Source organism: Juglans regia, chromosome 14, assembly GCF_001411555.2.
Source record: "Juglans regia cultivar Chandler chromosome 14, Walnut 2.0, whole genome shotgun sequence".
NCBI lineage: Eukaryota > Viridiplantae > Streptophyta > Magnoliopsida > Fagales > Juglandaceae > Juglans > Juglans regia.
Genome location: NC_049914.1, coordinates 13,706,151 through 13,730,204, shown reverse-complemented (window position 1 = coordinate 13,730,204; position 24,054 = coordinate 13,706,151). Strand labels below are relative to the sequence as shown.

The 24,054-nt window shown below is 34.1% G+C and overlaps 1 protein-coding gene across 1 annotated transcript; it reads left to right on the top strand.

The window, feature by feature from the left end:
- The first annotated feature begins 20,810 nt into the window (after nucleotides 1–20,810).
- LOC108990296 (alpha carbonic anhydrase 7-like) lies at nucleotides 20,811–23,151 on the top strand. The gene is made up of 6 exons (XM_018964224.2): nucleotides 20,811–21,220; nucleotides 21,431–21,648; nucleotides 21,977–22,186; nucleotides 22,275–22,442; nucleotides 22,543–22,596; nucleotides 22,729–23,151. The coding sequence occupies exons 1-6, from the start codon at nucleotides 21,025–21,027 to the stop codon at nucleotides 22,810–22,812; spliced, it is 930 nt and encodes a 309-aa protein (XP_018819769.1). The 5' UTR covers nucleotides 20,811–21,024; the 3' UTR covers nucleotides 22,813–23,151.
- The last annotated feature ends 903 nt before the right edge of the window (nucleotides 23,152–24,054 follow it).

The following is a 24,054-nucleotide window of genomic DNA, read 5'->3' as shown; positions in this document are numbered from 1 at the left end:
GTAGAGCCTCAAACCTGGCTCTAATATCAACTGTAACGCCCTGTACCCGTAAGGGGCGGATAATTACTACCTGCCATTTACAAACATGTCTCTCCAAGCATCTAAAACTCCAAGGACTTCATAAATAGTACACCATCTTATATTTTCCAAATAACCGTATTACAAACTCCATAAGTCATCATTACAAAATAACATAAACCAAAGGGGGGGTTCACAATCTCCCAATAATCTCAACGAAATAAAACGATACATCTTTAGATCTCAATAGGTCAAAACAACACAAAGTACTTCAAATACTCAAATTAAATCCTTCTACTAACAATGAAACTCTTAGGTACTCGACCTTCTATCTATATCTATCCAAGCTCCAATTTCTAATGCTGACCCCCAACTAGGTAATCAGCGTCATCTGAAAAATAATGAAGATAAGATGTGAGTTATCCACAACTCAATAGGTAGAGAACATATACCAGTATGTAAACATGAGCCATTTTTAGAAATTTTAGTCTGTAGGAGCAAAACATTTCATTTTCATGTACACATCTCAAAATGTATTATCAGAAAGAAATTTGAGTGACTTTTCAATATTTTTATTTTCATAAACTATTTTCATATTCAAATACCATTTTCATATTCAAAATCGCTTTGGCGTAACATAACTGCACATTTTCATCTTATTATAACATATCATATATACCATGTTTAACCTCTGTGGTAGGGTTGTGCTATCCCTAGTGGCCAAACCAGACAGTATCATACTGTAAAACTTCCCCTTTTTCAATTTTGGAGCTCCGAGTGTGTACACAAGAAAGAACACATAAAAGACCATGTTGTTTCCAAAATGGGTGCACTCATATCATATCATGTCATGTTGGTACCAACCATATCACGTGAACCAGTATCATCATATCAGAACCATCTTCAGAATCAAAATCAAAACAGATAAGTATGTCAAAGGTTTTTTCATATCCATATCATATCAAACCACATGCTGAACATATTCATATAATTTCCATTTGGTCAAAAACAGATCCAAATTATTTTCATATCACAAGTAGAAAAAATCACCAATATCATATTCGCTATTTTGCATATTTCAAAAACATGTCAAATATTGTTCATGTCTACACTATTCATGTCAAAAGCATTTCTTTTCTCTTTCATAGATATGTCATGAGTGAATGCAAAACATATACTAAGGTAGTTTTTCACCTTTTCTTTGTAAAACAAAATGCACAGTTTTACAAACCAACCTCAGTTCAGTTCTTTTTATACAAATCTAGCATAGGAACCCTGTTTACCTGGACTTAGTTTTTTCGAAAATTTTCTTGACAAAGTCGAACAATTATCAATCGTCACTTATATGATAATCATGTAATTTCTGTAAATTTCCAATCAATCACATATTTCGATATTTAAGCCTAAGCTTTTAAAATGACCTATTTTAATTCCTTGAAACTTGAATTTCTCATAACCTCAAAATAGCATCATTTTCCAAAACCATCAATATCCTCTTAAATGAATTCACACCAAAGAATAATTTAATTGAACAAGTATTATGATAATTACGGAACTCAATAAATACTAACATTAAAATATCTAAAATACCAACAACATATTATAAATTAATAGAATACTTAGACTACTTTAAAAAAAAAAAAAATCTTATAAAATACGTCATGAAAAAAAACTCCTCTCTTAAAAATAGGTTTACATCCTTTGGTTAACAATATTATTAAAATATTATCTACACAAATACAATATTTCATGTGACTTAACAACAAAACCCAATTAGTCTGTTCTTCTAAAAAATATATCTGGGACATGCAATAAGGATAAACTAGTAATAGCACTCAACTATTAGTTTAATGATTTATATATATATATATATATTATATATATATATATATAACTTATAAGAACAAAGCTAGAGGAACAAAACACATGGACTAGAACTCAGTATGTGGCGGCAGGGACTTACCCCAAGGAGACCAAGGCAAGCGTGGAGGAGTATGGCATCACGGGGATGGCTGGTGGGACAATGGTGGTGCGGTTGAGGAGTAGGAGTGCAGCGGATATGTCGTCGAGCTGGGTTGAACACGAGAGAAAAAAGAGAGGGCGAGGTGAGTGAGTGAGAGGCAGAGAGAAATGAGTGTGTAGACCGAAAGAGATGCTCACCATGAGGGGTGGTTATGGCTGAGGTGGCTTGTGGGTGTCCCGCGCCCTTTTCCGTGCTGGTGGCGATGGCTTGGAGTGGTTGGTGTGGTGTAGTGCAATGGTTCGGTGGTAGGACCTCTATTTCGGGTGGCTAAAAACATAGGAGTTTCGTGGCTTGCAATGGAGGCTATGGGAGGCGTTGGGCAATGGCTTTGAGTGGCTAAGCACGGTGGTGAGGTTTGGACCGAGGTTCACAAGGGATGGACGAACTTGTGCGGCAGCAATGTGTGGTTGCAGTGGGTCACCCGAGTCTCCCTCTGTTTATTTATTTATTTTGTGAAAAAAGAAAAAATACAATCATGGGTGATGGAGGTTGTGGTTGACGGCAATGATCCTCATTAGCGTAGTGGAGAGGAGACCTCGATTTGGCCTTCTGTGAAGAGGAGAACGAGCGGCAGTTATTCTAGGGTTGTTGTTGCTTAACATATATAATAGCTATAAGTAGTAAACATATCAAACCTAAAGAAAAAGGAAAGGAGAGACTTGCATGAAAATGGAGAAATGGCGTGAACCCGTGCGACGTGGAATCTGGAAATGCTTTCCATGGGCCTGGGCCTAGCAGCGGGCTGGGTCTCTTACAAATAGTTTGGAAGCCATCACATCTTTCCTCTTCTAATTCGTGGGTCCATGTGAATAGTCGATTTGAAATTTTCTTCCACTAAATTATATATATGCTCAACCTAGTTCATGAATCTACTGTTTCGAGGGTTGTTGGCCATTGCCAAGTAATTTCAGAATTCTAGATCTTTTATCATTTCCATGGTTGACTTCTATAGAAACGTGCTGCGATCAATATAAAAGTATGATCAACACGAAATCTAACAACGAACAAGTTATTCAATCGCGATAAATCAAAATATATAGGAAAAACTGTGGTTAGGTACGTCCACGGAAGACATGAATCTTAGACAGTTCAAATTATAAACAGACGATCGAGATGTCCTTTTGTTAGAATATTTTAGAGATTATTATAATACGAGCTTATAATCAGCGCAATTAATGTTTTTATATATATTTTCTCAATTGGCCGGGTTGTTGATTAATTAGTACTCATCTCTTTAATTAATTATATTTTAAAAAATTTTAAATCTTTTTATAAACTGCTGACAAACTTCGATTATGAAAACGATAGAAAACAAAACATTCAAGGATGACATTTTCTAAATACAACAAAAAATTAAAAGAAATTAAAAAAATTAAAAAAAAATCACGTACGTGAGCTCGATCTTTTAAGTTTTTGCAGAAAGTTTCATGTGAACATAGATACTACTTCTATTAGTCCAACGAATTATTATAGAAAATTTGGAATGAAGTGTATGCTTTAAATTAAAAAAGAAAAGTCATCATGTACGTACCTAGTAAAGACTCGAAACAAATCAACATGAGACGCAACTAAAAAATAACATAAAATTAAATAGTGTGTATCACATGTTCCATGATTGTGTGTACGAATCATGTCAACATTTTTTAACAATTGTGTATCATACATGAGCATGAAGCTACAATGCAAGCCATGCATGCATGCATAAAGGCCTAATGTTTTACTGTTGTATGTTGTCCTTTCAATATATATAAATATATATATATATATATATATATATATATATATATATATATATATATATATATATATGAATCATCGTATCATCGATCTCCAATATGCATGTCATCTCTGTCAACTTGATTTTTTGACATCGAACACTAGTAGAATATATCTTTGCTGTAGACTAATATATATTGCGAGAGATGCACTGATCTACATTTTCATAATTACAATGATGAACTTCTGCCTTTAAATGCTGCAATGTGATTCTTGCTTAATTTTATCTCTTCTAAAAAATAACGGTACGTACCATTAATTTAGCACCGTCATTATAATTCTTCCTCTAAAGCCAGCGCATCAGCCTAAACATCTTGAAATTCATGTACCTCTTACGTACGGAACATGAAATTTTCTTGGTTGCCACATTCATGTTGAGGATGAACCTCGAACATCTAGATCAATTTGTCTAGGTGTCGGAATTACTTTCCGGTGGTTGGCCGAAAAATGATCGGTTCAAAATACTCGGTATGACAACGTTTTTACGCGGCCAAACTCAAGTCTAAACCAACTTGAACAACCAGATATTAAACCAAATCTCATATTTCAATTAAGCATCTAAAGTTTTAACCAAGAAAACTACTTAAGAACAACCAGATATTAAACCAAATCTCCATAAAACCTGAAAATTTCTTCATGTCAAGGATCATAACCAACCTAGATGAAGTCCAACACATCTCAACTTCATAAGTCTATAAGATCTTTTAGATCATAAGAGTACTTAGACCTTATTTGGACGTTGAGATAAGATAAGATGAGATGAGATGAGATGAGATGAGAAATTTATAAATAATAGTGAAATAGTCTGTGAATAGTAATGAAATGGTTTAAATTAAAATGTTTTATTGGATTTTGGAAAAAGAGCAAAAAATTTGAATGAAACATTATTAAAATATTATTTAAATATAGTTTTTGTTTTGGGTTTGAAAATATTGATTTTTTTTTTGAAAGTTTGGAAGGTTGTAATGATTAAATAATGATTAGATGAAAAAGTTAAAAACATGAAATTGAAAGGTGTTTGTGTTTGAATAATGCTTGAGAAGGAAATAGGATGAGATGTATTGAGAACGGTATCCAAAAGAGGATGCACTTGTGTTAAGCCAAATTCATTAAGCTGGTGTGTACTTTGACATGGTATCACAAGCCCTCTAGGGGTAGATTTAGTAAATGAGATGAGATGAAAAAGTTTCTCATAATTTTCTTTCCAAATATCACTAAAACACAAAATACTTTTTAATTTTAAAAATTTTATTTTCTCATTTCATCATTACTTAATTATTACGACCTTTATAAACTTAAAAACAAAATACAAAAGTCAATACAACTTTTATAAATCTGAAAACAAAAATAATATTAAACAATTTATCCCCCCCCCCCCCTTCCAAAAATAATATTCAATCATTTCTCTCTCATTTCTCCACTTTTTATCTCACATTTCCAAATAGGCAACAAGTAATATTAGTTTTTTCTACCATGGCAAAACCTCCCTCCCCATCTTCCAAGTCACATCTTGCCTCACCTATAACTTTCAAGTTTCACCTGCCCAATCCATGACCCAAATGCGTTCCCTGCATCAGCACCAAACTTTAGGGGACAACTATCTACCTCTCGGCAAGTCTAGAGCACTCTCAAGCACATGTTTATGTCCACCTCAAGGACCAGATCTATGAGTCTTTATTATCAACTTGCTACGCTAAAAAAGGCATCTTTCTATCATGGATTATTTTTTCAAGTTCACAAGTTTAACCAGCACCCTTGTTGTTGTTAATAAACTTCTGAATGACTTTGAGCTTGTATCCTTCCTCCTGACGGGTCTTGCACCCAAGTATGACACTTTTGTGACCTCTGTCACTACCCGCGTTGACTCCATATCCCTAAAATATCTCTATGGTCATCTGCTAGATCATGAGCTTCGCTTGGTGCACCATCAACCATCTATTGATCTCTTACTTGCATCTAAGACTAGTTCTTTTCGTGGCAGAAGAGGTGGTCAACCTGCTAACTCCAAAGGTCATGGTTCCTCTTACAAAAACAACAATTGCTCCTCTCGAGGCCGAGGGCATGGTCATGGTTCCTCCTCTTCATCAATTATCCAAAGGTTGTTTGTCAAGTGTGCAATTGGAATGGTTATAGTGACTTTGAGGCTACCATCATTTTTATAAGTCCTTCGGAGTGAATTTCCCTCGGCAATGCAAAGATACTTTACTGCTCAATCCCACCAATTATATTCAAATTTGTACCCTGATGTCGAAGCCTCTCGTCATCTTACCTGAGACCTAGAAAATCTAGATGTTAAAGGTGAAGAATACAATGGGATTGAGCATATTGGTATTGGCAATGGTACTAGTTTGCCTATAAAGCACTTAGGACAACCTGACTCTCTACACCTCAGTCTTTATTTTTTGTTTTACATAATGGTTTGCAAGTTCCATTTATGAAGATAAATTTTTAAAATGTTAAAAAATTTATAATAAATTTACGTGAACTCTAGATGCTCCACGACTCCCCAAGAGTCCTGTACTCCTGCCAGTACTGTTTCACATCACAAGCATCTGTGCTAACTATGAGTACGTCATGATAACTGAACTTGTAAACTCGTAATTTGGCACCAAGAGCATTAGGTGTCTGACTTCGCTCCAGAAACCAGTTACTTAAGTCTCATTCAAAACCTGTTGATTGTACTTCGTCAATTCAAGAGATTCCACACCATTTTAAATATTCTAGAGTGTACAAGGGAGTTCTACTAGGATAACTCCTCATCCTAGCATTTGGGGTCGAGATAAAATAAAAAGTTTCATGCATGGCTTAGAAATATTTCATGACACACTCAATGCATATGATATGGCATTCATGGCCTGCAACAAATAAATATGTAACAAACAACATGGCATTCTTAGCATGTGATAGGTAAATCATATACCATAATAAGTGAAAAAGGCATGTCATATTATAAACAATTATAATAAACATAATAAACATGATTATATAATTTTTACCATCACACAAATATAACAATACCGATAGTAAGCTAGAAGCTAACTTACAGATTTTGTTGCTAGTGTGCATTCCATATGCACGTATATGCCTATTCGTTAGGGGTGTAATTAGTTCGGTTCGTTCCAATTTTGTACATTTTTTAGAGCCGAACTGGTATATACCAATTTTAAAAATTTAAGGACTGTTACTAGATCGATTCTCTATCGAAACCGGAACTTTCGGTTTTTACAGTTTTAGTCCGATTCGGTCCCCTTTTTTCGATTTTATAGATTATCTATGTTAGTATAATATGATATTTACATATGCTAAACTATTAGTCTATTTATACTATAATATAAGTACATTATATATATATATATATATCAAAAGTCAAGTTATATTAATAACTTAATATTAATATTTTTGTTTAAGATTAAAATTTATATGTTATATCAAATGTTATATTAAAAATTATAAATAAATTTTATTTTTTATGACATATTATAATTATAAGAATAATAAACTTGATTAATTAGCTTAGAATTTCATATTATATTAATTAGGAATGAAACATATAATATAATACAAAAAATTATAAATATGTGTACTGGTCTGGTTTGGTTTAAACCAGTTTTCAAAATATGAAAATGGGTACTGTACCGATTTAGGACCTGTTTCGATTCTTAAGAACTAGTACTGCACTGGACCGCTTAGAAATCAGACCGAACCAGTGAGTTTGGTCCAGTTTAACTAGTTTTTCATTTTTTTTTTTACACCCATAGTATTCGTAAGTTATAATTAGAGTTTAGCTTAAAGACATTTCGCTTAATGATCCTCTAACTTTTTACCATTTGAAAACTAACCCCTACTACATCCAATTTTATGCACTCCGTTATTTTCTTGCTAAATATAAGCTTTCCACATTATCCCCATGTACTACTTGTGTAACCATCAATATTAACACGCTACACGCTTAGAACGGAACCTAATTCTACCATTTTCTCATAAACTTGCCACTCAAAAATCAATAAACACAAAGCACGCATACCCTATTTATTTAACAATTGAGCCTAATATAAATCTGTCCCGTCCCCCTTTTCATACATAGCACACATAACATACTTAAAATGTCAAGTCAACCTTCACAAACTCTTAACCCAACTCCACAAGCCTCTTGACATTACGTACACATTTCTAGATCCTAATCCAAACCAAGTGCATAATTACATATTGTTCTCTTCCCAAGCATTGAAATGCAATACCATTTAATCTCATAAATCAATCAGACCATGTGTCTGATAAATCTTTACACCACAACCCAGCACAATCACTTGGTGCTGAATTCATAAATCTGTCCATACTGTAGAGTCTCACACACTTAGTCAACATATACTAAACTACCATAATTACATAGGCCAACAAGTTCAAACCATGGCTTCTCTTGATTCATAAAATCCAACACCACACCATCCATATACAAAGTTTATCAATACCATCAATGCTCCAACACAACACAACACAATACTCTCCCAAAAATTTATAAGTTTCATTCATGGCTACATATAAGTCCCAGACATAATGTTACTTTAATAGTTAGTATCAATTCACATCATTCTTCCAATTATGAAACTCGAATTTATAAAATACACTAATATGTTTGTTGCCCATGTTAATCACTCCAACATAATTACATAACTTCATTTCTATTCATTCACCATCCACCCAATACATAAATCTGTCCAATTCACCTAACCGACATAATGAAGTCATATTCCATTCGTTTATCATCCAAGTCCAACATAATTCGCCACACAACCCTATATTCCCACAAACTCGATCCATGCGCAATACGTTCATGATACATTAAATATGTCCACCATATATATAAATATATCCCATAAAAATATACTTGTGCTGTTTTCCTTTATCACCTAAAATCAACATACAATCTATTCAAAACACCCACTTGGTTTACAAGTCTCATCTGGACACAAGAAACTTTAAATATACAATCACTCCAATCCTCCAGTTGACACAACTTAGGCTAACTAAACAACCCCTTGACTTCATAATTAACATGACTATACCTCGTATAATATAGATCTATCCCAAAAACATACCCTCACTTCCATTGAAATCCTAACCAACACATCCAATACATCAAAATTTGTCCACCACATTTATATCCCTACACAGAAAAATCACAAAATTTTACAAAATTCATTCGTGACTTCTCGAAATCCAAACCTTTGCATATACTCTACTCAATCACTAAGTCATTGAACAATACAACCACATTTCCCAATTTTCTACTCAACATAAACTTACAAGATTCCATTCAAGGTCTTCATGTTTCTATCCAAACACCAAAATAGAAAGATGAATACTTACACGACAAATCGAACAACATAGCTCCTCCTGACACTTCATATGGCTTCCATCCACTTCATAAAGTACAATATTTATCTCAACACTTCACACAACGCATAGTTCACAACATAACTACATAGTTCATCCCAACACTTCACACAACGTACAGTTCACAACACAACTACATAGCTTATCTCAACACTTCACACATAAAAAACTATACATAACTTCTTAGTTATCATAATGACATAAATGTATATAAAATTTGTCCATGCTGGTGGGGTGGTTAAGGTGAGGCTGGCTTAAGATGGTTTTTACTGGCAGTGGATAGCCATGTATGGTGGAGACAAAAAATAATAAAATAAAGAAATGAGGGAGAGACCGAGAGGGTGGAAGTGAGAGGGCTTCTTTTACGGCAGTGACGAGGTCGACGCTAGTGGCCAGAGATTGCAGAGGCCCACTGTGATGCTAGGCTGTGTGGGTGATTCATGGCTAAGATCGGTTTGGCCTCGATTGAAAGAGAGAAACAAAGATTGGAAGATGAGGGATCTAAGGGAGGAGGAGATCTGGTCGAGGGTGGTTGGAATCGCCACTGTTGGTGGTTAATTGTGACAAGAAGGGCTAGGGATGGCTAGATCTATATCCATGCATGGGACGATGGCAGATCTAGTTAGACGAGCATAAGTTTGCTCCATTTTCAAGTGGCTAAGCTAGAGGTGGCAAGCACAGTAGTGGCAAGAGGCGATGGTAGTGGGGTAGGACTTGGGTCACACGACAATGACTCGTAGATTAAAGAATGGGGTAGGTTGTTCAACATAGGTGAAATGTGTGGGAGAGGGGTGGAGGAGCTACTAGTAACACACAGTGCCGCATCATAGGGGATGGCAACGGAGGCCTAAAATGATGACTTGGCTGGTTAATGTGTGGGTATGCTAGGCCAAGTGTGATAGAGGTTGGGGTGCACAACGGTGGCTTGCGGGGGTTCTGGGTTGAGAGTGATCACCCTTTGGCAGTCAGTGATGGGTTCTGATGGGCAGAGTTGCCACAGCCGGCTGAGAGAGAGAGAGATAGGGGGGCCAATGAGGAAAAGAGATTTGGGAGAGGGAAATGGAGTCGAGAGTAAGAGCGTGAGAGAGTGATCTGAGGAGAGAAAAAGAGATCTGAAGGAGGAAGATAATCAAGAGAGGGAAAGTTGAAAAACAAAGAGGGAATCTGTGGAGGCGAGTCACATGGAGAAGAAAAGAAAGGGAGAATCTAGGGAAGGGAAACAGAAAAGGGAGAGAGAGACGTGAGGGTTAGGCATGTTAGGTGAGAAAAGAAATAAGAGGTGACGGTGGGGAAAGGAGAAGTATTTTTGGTCAGAGTATGGGTGTGTAGAACTTAGACCTTAGCTTATCTTGCATACCAGGAGACATGTGGTGTTCTCCTATTGGTCCACTTGATGCTCGGAAATCAAAAGTATTATTATTGCACCCTAAATCTCTAAAAATTCTAATGAATCCAACAGTGCAATTCTTTTTGTCTAAATGGTTTTGGGTTCACTTTAAGAATCACAAATTGACTTAACTCTCTTAAATGGAAATTCCAACTAATAATATCCATAATGTTCATGTATTTCAGTAATCCAAAATTATTAGGAGTTTCTCCCAATATTGGCCTACCAAAACCATCCAAAAATCACCCCGCTAAACCTTAATGGGGCCAAAAATAAAATTTTGGGCCTAACTAAAATTCCAAGCCAACCTTAATAATTATATATTCATAAGCTCACCCAATGTTGCACATTAAAACTAATTTAGGCCCTATAAAATTATCCATCATTCATATCTAACATTTCGAGTTGGAGTGTTACACATTAACCCAACCATCATCATATTCAATAAACCTATAGCCTCTCCAACATCATCCTTAACCCCACTTGTGCCCTTCTCACTTCTATCCCCAATTGCCCCTCCACCACCTTGGCATCCCATGATCACATGTTCCAAGAACTACATCTCCAAATCCAAATCCTAACATGATGGTTCTATCCACTTCCCAAACCCTAAAGCCTAATATGCAACCTTTGAGACCTCTGCTATTGAACCAAATTGCTACTCCTTGATGGACAAGTCACCTAAATGGTGTGATGCAATGAACAAGGATTTTGATGCCTTGTTGAAGAATGGAACTTGGACCTTGGTTCTTGCTAGTGCCACCCGCAATGTTATTGGATCTAATGAGTATTTCAGATTAAATGAAAGGCAAATGGAGATATTGAATGGTATAAAGCTCGGGTCACCTAAGGATCTCCTTGCAATAATAAAGGATCGATTACTCAGACTCCTACAGTCAGATTGTAAAACCAACCAAGATATGCACACTTCTTTTTATTGATGTTTCTAATGGTTGGCCATTTCAGAAACTAGATGTTTGAAATGCTTTTTTGCATGGCTCCTTATCTTAAGAAGCATTTATGACACAACCTCCCAATTATGGGTGAAAACAAAAAAATAAAAAACCGGTCGAACCGACCGAACCGATATGGTAGGTTTCGTCCATTTCGTAACCAGAACTAATTTTTATGTTTTGAAAATCAATTTGGACTGAACCGACTTGAAATATATATGTTTTTTAATTTTTATATTATATATATCTATAATTTTATATATATATTATTTGCTAATTAATATAATTGAAATTTTAATCTTATTATTCATATCTATTAATGTTATTACATAAGAATAATATAACATCTAATATAACATAAAATTAATCTTATAAATGTTAATATAATATTTGATGTTATATGATATTAGATAAAATGAATTTTATAACATAGATTTTTCTTTAATTGAAGTATTTGTATTTTTAAGGAAAAAAAAATTGGAATAGAAATTGGAGTTTGCGGTCTTCCAAATTAATAGTTTTTCATCCTTGAATAGAGATTGGAGTTGCACAATTTAAAAACTAAATCACACCAATAAATCGAACCAAACCAAACTGAAACCGAAAAAACCGAAAGTTTTGGTTTGGGTGATAAATTTGTTTATAATATCGATTGCCAGATTTCTAAAATCAATATATATTGGTTCAGATCTAAAATATGTCCAAAATTGGACTGAATTGGACTGGTTACGCCCCTACTCCCAATTAGTTGGCCTTGACTTCCATAGCTATCAGTCTAACTCTTCTTTATATATTAATATTCAATGTGGTTTGACTATATATGTATTTATGAGACTAGGGGTGTTGAGCGTGTGCCCGCATCCCCTTTGGTTGATTGGCCCCTGCATCAATTTGGTGGGATGCACCGGCCTGCACCAAGTAGGCAGGCGAGGACCAAGTATGGATCACCACCCGCCGACTCACACACACACACACACACATATATATATATATATTTTTTTAAAAAAAGGAGGAAAAATCATCTGATATTATTAACGAAAACCCTCACTTTTGGTAGAAGAATACCTTATAAAAAAAAACACACGCAAAGCAACCTTATTACAATCAAATAGAAAAAAAAAAAAAAAAAAACTCCTCTATATACCCAAGAAACCCAACTTGTGCAACTCTCAAATAGCAAAAAAACTCCTCTATAGCCACAAAGATAGACCAGGAACTTATGCCTTTCGTAAGTAAGGCAAACAAGTCTTATTAGTGTGTAAAATACCCTTAAGAAGCAGCGTAATAACTATCTGCGAATACGTTAGCACATCCACTACTCCCATCTAGGCATAAAAATATGCCGCCGCATTTCTTTCCAGATAGATATGTTGAACCAGAAAGTTTATGTCCACCAGCGTACTTAATATCTCCACCAAATAATCCTCCAGATACCATATATGACATCTGCCCTCCCTCGACCGATTTACCACCAGTAATGAATCCATGTCCAGAATAACATTGGCCATCCCGCAACACCCCACCGACGTCGGAGACCCTTGGGTTTCCTAAACTGCTATCATCAACATTCAACTTGAACCATCCCTGACTCGGTTTCTGCCAAGACACAACACTAATCTTCTTCTTCCTTAGAGGCTTAATTGGCATCTGCAACTCTCTAAAAATATCCATATCACGCCGAGATAAATGAGAAGCCTCCTTTAACTTGCTTCCAACCCAAACAATCCATTATCTGATTGATCTCCACAAAGAATCAATCAATTCCCTCCTTCCTTCCATGCTAGCAGTACAACGCCAACTCGAAAGGCTCTAAGTAACAATCGTTGGAGTAATCCCAACCAGATTACCCACATGAGAAGTCTTTTTCATGCACTTGTACCAAGCCTCCACCGTCTCTTACCATTTCCTATTAGCAATGTAATGAATGCCCAGAAGGTTTGAGCATTTTCTCCATATAGCCACAGCTATTTGACCCTGATAAAGAACTTGGTCTGAGTCTTCGAAAACACCTTCCTCACAATACTCACACTTTGATACCACAAGGATGCCAATCCTTCTTAAACACTCATCCACACTAAGACTATTTGAAAAATCTTTCCACATTACAACAAAAAAAAAAAAATAATAATAATAATAATAAAAGATTTTGGCATAGCGGCATGCTATATCCAGTCCGACCATTGATTTTTTGGATCCACTACTCGGACATAATCCCAAGCACTCTGAGTAGTGAACTCACCTTCCGAGTTTCCAATCCATATGAAGATGTCCGTGCCTTCCTCCATGCACCCTATGGAAGACATAATACTATCCTTTAACTCCCTTCCCACAAGCTGAACCAAGAGATATGTACACACACACAAAATGCGCATCGTCATTTAGGATGTTTAAAACTCCCTAAACGGCTTTGTTTTACACCATTTTGTGCTCACTATATAAACAAAATATCCTAGTTTTTTCTCCACAGTACCTAACATTTTCTCAGCCTCCTCTCCATTCCCTTTCTCTCTATTCTAGCAATTTCATCTTTGCCCTCTCCTCTTCTCCTTTCCTTCTTCATCTCTTCCTTCTTCCTTTTTTATTCTCCATGACTCACGACCACGACATAGCTATGGGTCTACTAAGACCATTATTTAAGGCTTTGATAGTCTTTGGATTCACTTTTTTCTATTGTCTGATGGATCCGTGGTTTTGTGTTTAGGTTAGTGCAACTTTTTGCTAGATTCGGGTTAGGATGATGGCATTTGTGGTTTGGATCTCAGTCTCCATCTCTATCTCACTCTCTCGATCTCTGTCTCGGGTGGCCGGACGGCCTGTGGGCCAATCTATCCACCTACATAAGATGGGGCCAGGTAGCGGGGAGGAAAAGAGGACCCCCGCAGAGGTAGGTGCGGAGGTTGGGATGGCCGATTGCCCGCTCGCATAAGGCCGTTACGTAGCAAGCCTAGATCATGAACTTTCTAAAATTGTTTGTATTTGGATATTCCAAAGCAGCAAATTGGTGGACATGAGAGGAACTTAGTCAAAGTTTGCAATACTATTCCGTGTAATTCGATTGGGAAAGCCATCTATTTGAAAGAAAACAAAAGTGTTGGAAGTGTGAGACATGATGATAGCCGAAAAAGACCTCTCTATCTTCCCATTGGTTCTAGTACCATGAAGAAGTTTTAGAAATAGTACTATCTCAAGGGATGAGGTAGCTAGAGAGTCATTGTTGCATGTATATACAATAGAGAACGGGTATAGATCATATTATACCATCATTTTACAATTCAACAATAAAATAATACTTTTGTAATTCAAGCACAACAAAATCAAAGCAATAGGCAAGATTATTTGAAAAAAATTAATATTTTCATACGTAGTGCAAAAATTATAGAGGTAGTTGTGTCCTCACCATTTTGTTGCTATTTTTTTTTTCTAAATGGAAATTGTCATCATTTATTCATTAGAGAAACTTAAATTTATGGCCGGATATATTTTGGGATGCCCTCATATGAAACATGACATCATAAATCCAAATAATGCATTTGGAGCTCCACCAATACACGATTTTCTTTAGTGACTAATCTGGTCTTCACTATTGTTGATACTCTCTACAGAAAAACGTTCAAGAGACAACACTCACTGTCTAAATAGAGACTCAACCTTTACAGACAAACATCCAAGAGACGAACTTTTTTATATTTTAATTAATAATAAGGAAAGCAGTAAGATATATGCAAAAAATGATGAATTACAGTTTTGACCAATTTCAGAATCAGTGATGGCCCCATGAAGGCAACACACTTATCTCTTTTCAACCACAAAGGTCAGATCTGAAAGGTGTGGTTGTGCCGAGTCCGGTGATCTGGCACATGTGTCGAGAAGAGCTGCTGAAAGGGGTGGCCGATGGTCCTCACACGTAGATGTGGGCGGCGCATGAGAACCACACACGATGATTTTAATAAAATCACCACTTTCCTCGGAATGATTTTCGACCTGTGAATCTACTTGTACCGCGCATATTTCTCGAGAGTTGCCGAAAAGCTGTAGATTTATCATTTTGGTCTTGAAGAAATCAAAACAAAATTAAGCAAAATAAACATTGATAGACAATGTGGGTGAATGAAGGAAGGAGATGAGAGGGAGGAAGAGAAGGAAGAAGCCGAGGCCTCCTCCCCTCCGATGAAAATCAGATCTAGAGTACTTAATTTTTTACGAAAGAGAGAGTATGATCCCAAGGATGAACATAAATTAATTAATTGTACCAGATCTCTCAAGATAATAATTTTTTAAATATTTTATTTGAAACGGAGAGTATGAATTTATTATGAATTACATACGTTTTATTTTATCAATTTATTTTTTTAAAAAAAATAAACATACAATGGCTAAGTACTGTAAATGTTATACTAAATCAATTTTCAATATTTTCATAAACGGCCTACATGTAAATCGTTTCTTTGGAAAGTGATTTTTGACGTGCCAGAAATAAACCAAAAACCTTAGCCTACCGCTGCATGCCGCATATAGCCAGGTACAAGAAAATGAACTCTTATGACCCTAAAAACATTCATTGCACAAAATAAACGCTTCAATTTTTTCTCGGCCACTCAATAAAATATATTCAAGTTCAAATCGGTTTAACGGATCAATATAATTTAGATCAGATCAGTCAAAATAATAATCATTTCTATTTGATCCGAAGTAAATACTATATGCTTTGATTTTTCCTATTTAATTTTTTTTACCCAATGGTTTTTGCTAAATCAATGGTCTGTATATGTATGTTTTCATCCTAAACATATGGGTAAAATATTTATTGAAAACGTGATTTGACGAGCTAGAAATAAATCAAACTATTCTGGAATAGTGTTATATCGATAAAGAGATTATCAGAATAAAATTACAATTTGATATAATTTTATGTGATATATTACATTTAATTTATAGTAAAAATAATTGTATGATCGTATATATAATACTAAATTATGTTAATTTATAAATTTTTTTTATTATATTGTTTTATGATGAAAATATTTCTTAAAAAACTTAACCTAGGTAGTATATATAATATATTATATAGCTACGAGAAAATTACTCTTCCTACCCTACAAAGAAAACACGCGTTTGGCAAAATAGGCTTCAGTTTCTTGTCAGCCACTCATTAAAATTTTTTTTTCAACTTAGAAATTTGGGGGCACAGTGAAAATTTGGAATTGACCTTATTTTGCCAACTGATCCGTGCGTGCACAAAGACTTTCAAATTATATCCTAAAGTCGTACGTACATGTACGGTGTGAAACGTGGAAGTTTGGAACTGCATATAACACGCGTTTTAAGAAATGAGTTCCACGTCCTTTATTTTGTGCGCAAGCATGGCATTTTTTCTTAAAGGGTAATAATATACTCAACACATTTTGTATAATATATTATATAATAATTTTTTCATATTATATAACATATTATATTGTTAAATATATTTTTCATGAGCGGTGCAACTCTACCAATTTTTTTTTATTTTTTTATTCATATTTTTAATATATTTAAATATTTTTAAAAAATAAAAAAAAATTATTAATACACTTAAAATTACTTCTTTAATCATTAAATAAAAATAAAAAATAATTTTTTTTCCCAAGAAGTCAAATATAGTGGTAATACTTGGGCGGCAGAACAACTATTAATTTCCATTTTCTATTTATCTAAAGAAAAATGTTATTTTGTCTAGTCAAGTTGCCTCCCATTTTGACACTTCATATTTTTTAATTTTTTTAATTTTTTTCTGTACTTAATAATTAAAGAAGTGATCATTTATGTATTGATATTTTTTATATTTTAAAATTATAAAAAATATGAATAAAAAATATAAAAAAATTGAATTTAACCTAACAATACCTGCAGCTGGCTCGGCAAAATAGCACCGCTCTTTTCTAAAACTTCCAGTACTGCTACTTCCAATATGGCTTCTTGCTTTTCATCATCTGGTTTGTCAAATTATGAATCAACGCTTCAGCTCTCACTTTTGTCGAGTTTTGGTGAATTGATTTATATTAATTTTAAGGTGCCAGCTTAATTTGGTTGTTTCTTTAAGCAATTTCATGAGTAGCTCTGTTTATGATATTATTATTATTTAATTAAAATCTAATAACATCATCACGATGCTGAGGCCAATTTTATAATCACCAAACGTCCTGAGAATTCTTAATAATCAGTATGAAACAATATTATTGTATAATATTTATTAGAAAAATAATGGTCATGGTAAGATTCTCATGTGATGCATTAATGGTGAAATGAAAATAATAATAATACTTTTATAACTTATTTTACTATGTATCAAAATAAAGAAAAATATCACTTTAATAAATATTTAAGTATTTTTTATCAAAATTTTGCATAACCACCATCTATTTAAAACAGAGTTGTAAAAAAGAGAAGTGTTTTTAATTTAATGGATCAAGGCCTCGTTTTGGATAGTGAAATGAGATGACATAATTTGTGAATAATAGTGAAATGATTTGAGTTAATATGTTTTATGGAGTTTTAAGCCTTGGAAGAGAAAAAAGTTGAATAAAAATATTATAAAATTAAAATATTTTTATAATATAATTTTTTATTTGTTTTAGAATTTGAAAAATTTGAATTGTTTTTGTATTTTGTTTGGAAGTTTGAGAAATTGTAATGATTAGATGAAAATTTTAAAAATTTGAAATTGAAAAGTGTTTGTGTTTGTGATGTTTGGATATTGAGATGAGATGAAATGAATTGTGAGAACTTTACTATCCAACCCAGGTTAGCCTGAGAGAGACAAAAGATATCTACAAGTGCTGGTAAGTAGTTTGACTATAAGAGCCTACGTTCAGACTTAACGCTATACTTTTATGAAAAATTCTTCTTAGTCGTACATACTATTTACTATCTCATACTCCATATTCTATAAAAAATCTCTCACATATTATGAAAAACAAAATCGTAGGTGTGGGGTGTGAGAATGAATAGTGGCTAATAAGTAGAATTCCTCTATTAATTTTATTATTACAAATGAACTATATACAAAGCATGCATGTCGCTATATATTAAAAAAAGGTAAAATCCATAAAATAATTGTGATAAATATAATGAAATTATAAAAGTTATATCCTTAATAATTAAATTAAATTATTGATTTGATTTTATCGGATGTATTCCATTACATAAGCCATATGTAATGAAAGGCCTAAAACAAAACTAATCAATAATTACACATGTATTATTGTCAAATGACTAAAAGTCAATCAATTTGCCTACCAAGATATATAGAAATGTTGATCGTTTGGGGCCAGTCTTTGGAGACTTAAAGGTGTATATAGATCCATAAGATTTCAACCGGCCACAAGTTTATTTTTAAGGAAAATAATTTGGCCATAAATGAATATATAAAAGTAATTTCATAAATTAACGTAGTTTAATATGATTATTCAAATTATAAAATTATTTTAATTATAAAATAGATTAAACGAATGCATATCAATTTACAGAAATATTTTTACATAATTAATTATGATTGTAGCTCTCATCTTCTTTTAATCCTCATGAAAGTTACTTTTCCAAATTATGCAGTATTGGAAAATAAAATGAAGAATAATTCTGTGAATTAATATAAAAGATATTTTTCTCCGTTTTCACCCTGAAGAGTCGAATATTGTCAGATCACCATAAAAAAAATTCAAAGCATTTGAGGAGGTCCCTACTTCAAACGTCAGAGCTTACTTCAGCCTTTTTCCACCCACTCTCCAACATTTCTGCTTTTGGGTCAAGCATTGCATGCATCATCGTGATGGGGAAGATAATTAATAAGGGTTTGCAGGCCAGGCAGGAGGTCTTGCTTCAAACATCAGCGTATATAAGTATCTTCAACAACCTGTCTCCCTGTCTCCAGCTTCGAAATTTACACATTAAAATGCTAGTAATTAATTAGCTCGCAGTTGATCAACGACTCGATCTTCTCTAGATGTTAAGAGCTTTTACACTTAATAGTGCATGTGAACTTTTGACTACATATATAAATATAATCAAATTTAACTATTTTTATGTTTGGAAGAGAAGAATCATTCCCCAAATTGTGGTCATTGGAATTGAATTCTTGGCGTTTGCTCTAATTTTGTGATCTCATATTTAGGACTTTGAAGCATGCTGATGTCTAATCTGATATTTGTATGTGAACACTAAAATGGGTTCCTTGGCATGCAAGAGATCAAACATATTGGTTCCACATGCATGTGAAGTTTTGTACCCAACAATTAATGCATATCGTGCTATTCGAGTATGTGGGTCATTTAATTACTTGACATATAATCAAAATAAATTTGGGTTAAAAATATTTGGGCTATTAAACCGTCATCTATATAAAAAAATTTATAATGTCAATTGTCAGGTAACGAGTATTTGTGACGGATTATTTGTAATGATAATGATTATTTGTGACGAAAATAAGCTCATTTTAAAAGGAAATAATCAGTTTTTTTGTAGTGGATTGGCAAGACAACCATTAATAAGTGGAGCAAACACGTGAAGTATATAGTCAAATTGGGTGCCAGAAGTTTGGATTTCAAAGTTTGAGTTCATAATTTTACTCAAATACCATGTTAATTCCGACTTATTTTAAAAGGAAAAATCTAATTATAAGCGATTATGCGCACTAATATCCAACACATTCAATATTATTGGTCAGAAAGTAGATTTTATTAAAAAAAAATACTAATTTGAATTTAAAATATAAATGCAACAACACTAGTACGCAGATTGGTATACAAACTTGCTTCTATAGCAAAACACTTTTAGAAAAGAAATAAAGTTAATTATCTATAACTATATATATTTTAACAAATGGCAATGTTGTATTATCATAGGCATAATTATTTGAGATTTGTCTACTAGAATTTATTTTTGGAGGGATGCAAAACTAATTCCAGTATTATTGGGCATGGAAGAGGTTTGAAACATGAACTTCAATGATATATACGTAACTTGAAGAAACGAATTCAAGCTTGAAGTTCTACAAAACATAATGGAGACAGATAATACTGATCTAGATGTTTCTCAAAACCAGTCATCCACATCAATGAAATGAGTTCAATAATATTGTTTAAAATTGGAGTTGAAACACTTTTCGTCCTCGATCTGTCTGCTCTTGCTTCATTTTTTTGACTCCGTACACAACCACTTTATCAAAAAAAAAAAAAAAAAAAATGGAAAACCTGCCACAGAAGAATCGATTGCCACCTCATGGCCCTTTGTTTGTTTGTTTCCGAACCACATGCTTCGATAGATAGCCAAATGAAAGTTTTCCTTCAGATTTATTTCAGAAAGTACTTGGTTTCACATTAGCTTTATTGCTTTCGCCTAGACTCAGCTTCTTACACCAAGCCGACCGAACTGACTAATTTTGGAAGAACGAATTAAGCTGATAAAGTACATCCCAAAAGTACACAGATCCATCAAATCTTTCAATGCACGTGGAAAGATTTGGTTCCACATGTGTATATATATGCCCATCCCGAGTGCTCAAACCTCTCCAACACATATCGCAAAATCGTGGAAATTCCAAGATCGAAAAGATGAGGCCTGTAACCCAGTTCTTGTTTTGCTGTTTCTTCATTGTTCTTGTTTTGCATTCATCCCGGCCTGCAACATCTCAAGAAGTTGGTAAGCCAAAATCCAAAGCTTCTCATTTATTGAAATCCTTATTTTGTTTCCATCAAACGATCGAACATGTATGGACACGACATGCAAAACACAATATATAGACGCATGCAAAACACAATCTGTCTTTACCTTGTTTTCGTAAATCTGTGAAGTAAAGGTGCTGTCATAACATAAATGTATTCATTCCGGCCCCTTTCCTTAATGTTGCAGATGATGAGCGAGAATTTGACTACAGTGAGAAAAGTGGAAAGGGACCGTCTCAATGGGGAGAGATTCACCCTGAATGGAGCCTGTGCAAAGATGGATCAATGCAATCTCCGATTGATTTGCTGAACGAAAGAGTGGAAATAGTTTCCCATTTAGGGAGACTTAATCGGAATTACCGTCCCTCTAATGCCACTCTCAAAAATCGAGGCCATGACATGAAGGTAAGCAAAAAATCATCAAGAGGGAATTATTTAAAAGAAATTAATGAAATAAATAATGGGAATGCAATAGAGTGCTATTCCATATAATATACACCGACTAGAAGACAAAGCGATATAGTAATATTTTTTTCCATATATTATAATAATTATCACAAAAGAACAAACAATGCAAGCTGGAGCTAGCTGTTGGGTTTGGTGAGATTTTCTGGAAAAGAGCATGCGCAAGTCTTAAGAAATCTGCAAATTATTTTTCCTTCCTTTAATTTCATGATTTCTTTGAAGTAAGTAACCATTCTTCTTCTTGATTAATTAATGTTTGTGAATGCAGCTGGAATGGGTAGGCGGCGCAGGATATATTGAAATAAATGGTACCCAATATGTACTCCGGCAAAGCCATTGGCACTCACCCTCTGAACACACTATCAATGGCCGGACGTTTGATCTAGAGGTGCATATGGTCCATGAGAGTTCCGATGGAAAAGTTGCTGTGGTTGGAATTGTGTACACGATTGGACGCCCTGATTCTTTCTTGTCATCGGTAAATAAAAATCAAAGACTCTCTCTCTCTCTCCCTCTCTCCCTCTAGACTCTCTCTAATGGCTTGTGTTGTGTATGTCTGCGTACAGATGAGGCATCACTTGTCAGCCGTTGCCGGTAGCAGAGAAGACGTGACAGCGGTGGGAATCGTCGACCCAAAGAACATAAAGATAGGCAGTAGAAAGTATTACAGATATATTGGGTCCCTTACAATTCCCCCTTGTACTCAAAATGTTGTATGGACCATCGTGAGAAAGGTATGTAATTCGTTCCTCTTTTTTGCCAACACTTGTATCGTTATTAAAGATGTAAATATTTCCCGGCCTAATTCTGATGACCAAGCTAACTCATGATCAGGTGAGGACTGTTACACGAGAACAAATTAGGCTGCTTCGCGTGGCCGTTCATGATGTGAGTATATCCACTCTCACATATCATATCCAAAGTGTTCGAGTGCTACAAATTAATTAAATTCAAGAGCTAGGGCATTGTATATATTCATATAGTAATTAAAGATGGATGGTTGTTCCTTATTTTTTGCAGGATTCAGAAACAAATGCAAGACCACTACAACCAATAAATAGGCGGTCAGTGCATCTATATAGACCGAGTGAAGTGGAAGATTAAGTTCTCATCATTTTACAGCTCGACTGCAACCATCAACCTAAGAAATGGCGTGTTTATTTCCTTTGTTATACGTTGCCTATTCCTCGTACTGAGGCTTAGAACTTGGGACGGGTTACAATATACATGATGTATTAAATTTATTTCCTTTGTTTTACGTTAATTGTCTATTCTTCGAGAGCATTTATATGAGTAAATTTACCAGCTAGAGGATTATGTCTATATATATCTACCTTCCATGCATCATGACAAGCGTGCTTCCAAATGCTTGAATCTCTTCTGTCGTATATATTGATTATGCCAGCAGCAAATAATTGTGAACAGAGCTCCTTTTTCATAAAATTTGTGTTAGTTCAGACTATTCCGACCAAAATAAAATTTGAAATATTTGATCTCCTTCTACTTCTGATATTAATTAATACTTGATCTTATATTGATTAATGCTTTCGTAACTGAGCAAGTAGTTGGGTTTATTCCCTACAAGAGATTGGGTTTTTTGAGACAAATAATTTTGACTCAAAAAATCTGATTTTCATCCCAAAATATTTTTTGATATGAAAAAATTACGTCTCTATTTTGTCTCGAAAAGCCTGTCTCAAAAGGTTTTTAAAGATGAAAATGAGATTGGGTGTAACCAATCGAAACTGTTTGAATGGGCTTTTTTTTTTAAGATGAACCATTTTTGTCTCAAAAAACCATTCGAAATGAATCCAATCAGTTCAAACCGACATGTACCGTTCGAACTATAAGAAATTTTGATTCGAAATAATGACTATGTTTGGTCCTGTTCGAATTGATGGAGTGTTCAAATTGATTTTAGGCTTTCGAACTAATACATTTTTCAAATAACTTGTATTCGAACATAAATTTTATCTATTAGAATAGGCTTCTTTTTTAACAAATATTTTATTTTTCAAATGTAAGGACTGTATTTCTCGGTTGTCATTCGAATGAGTTTGTTTTTGTTCAAATGGATTTATAAATGGTAATTTTAACGTTTGAACTGGTTATTTATTGCTCGAATGGTATTAATCATACAAAACTGAATTTAATTAAAAATAACATACTAATATAACACAAATTGTAATTCAAATATCATAATTGTTCAAATTTTTTGGAACATTATAATAGAAAGACAATTAAAGAAAAAATAAATTTTAAGATTGTGGTAGTGACATAGAGTTTTGGGATATCATTGACTGCCACTGTTCAAACACTTTTTGCACCTCCATCTCCAATCTCTTC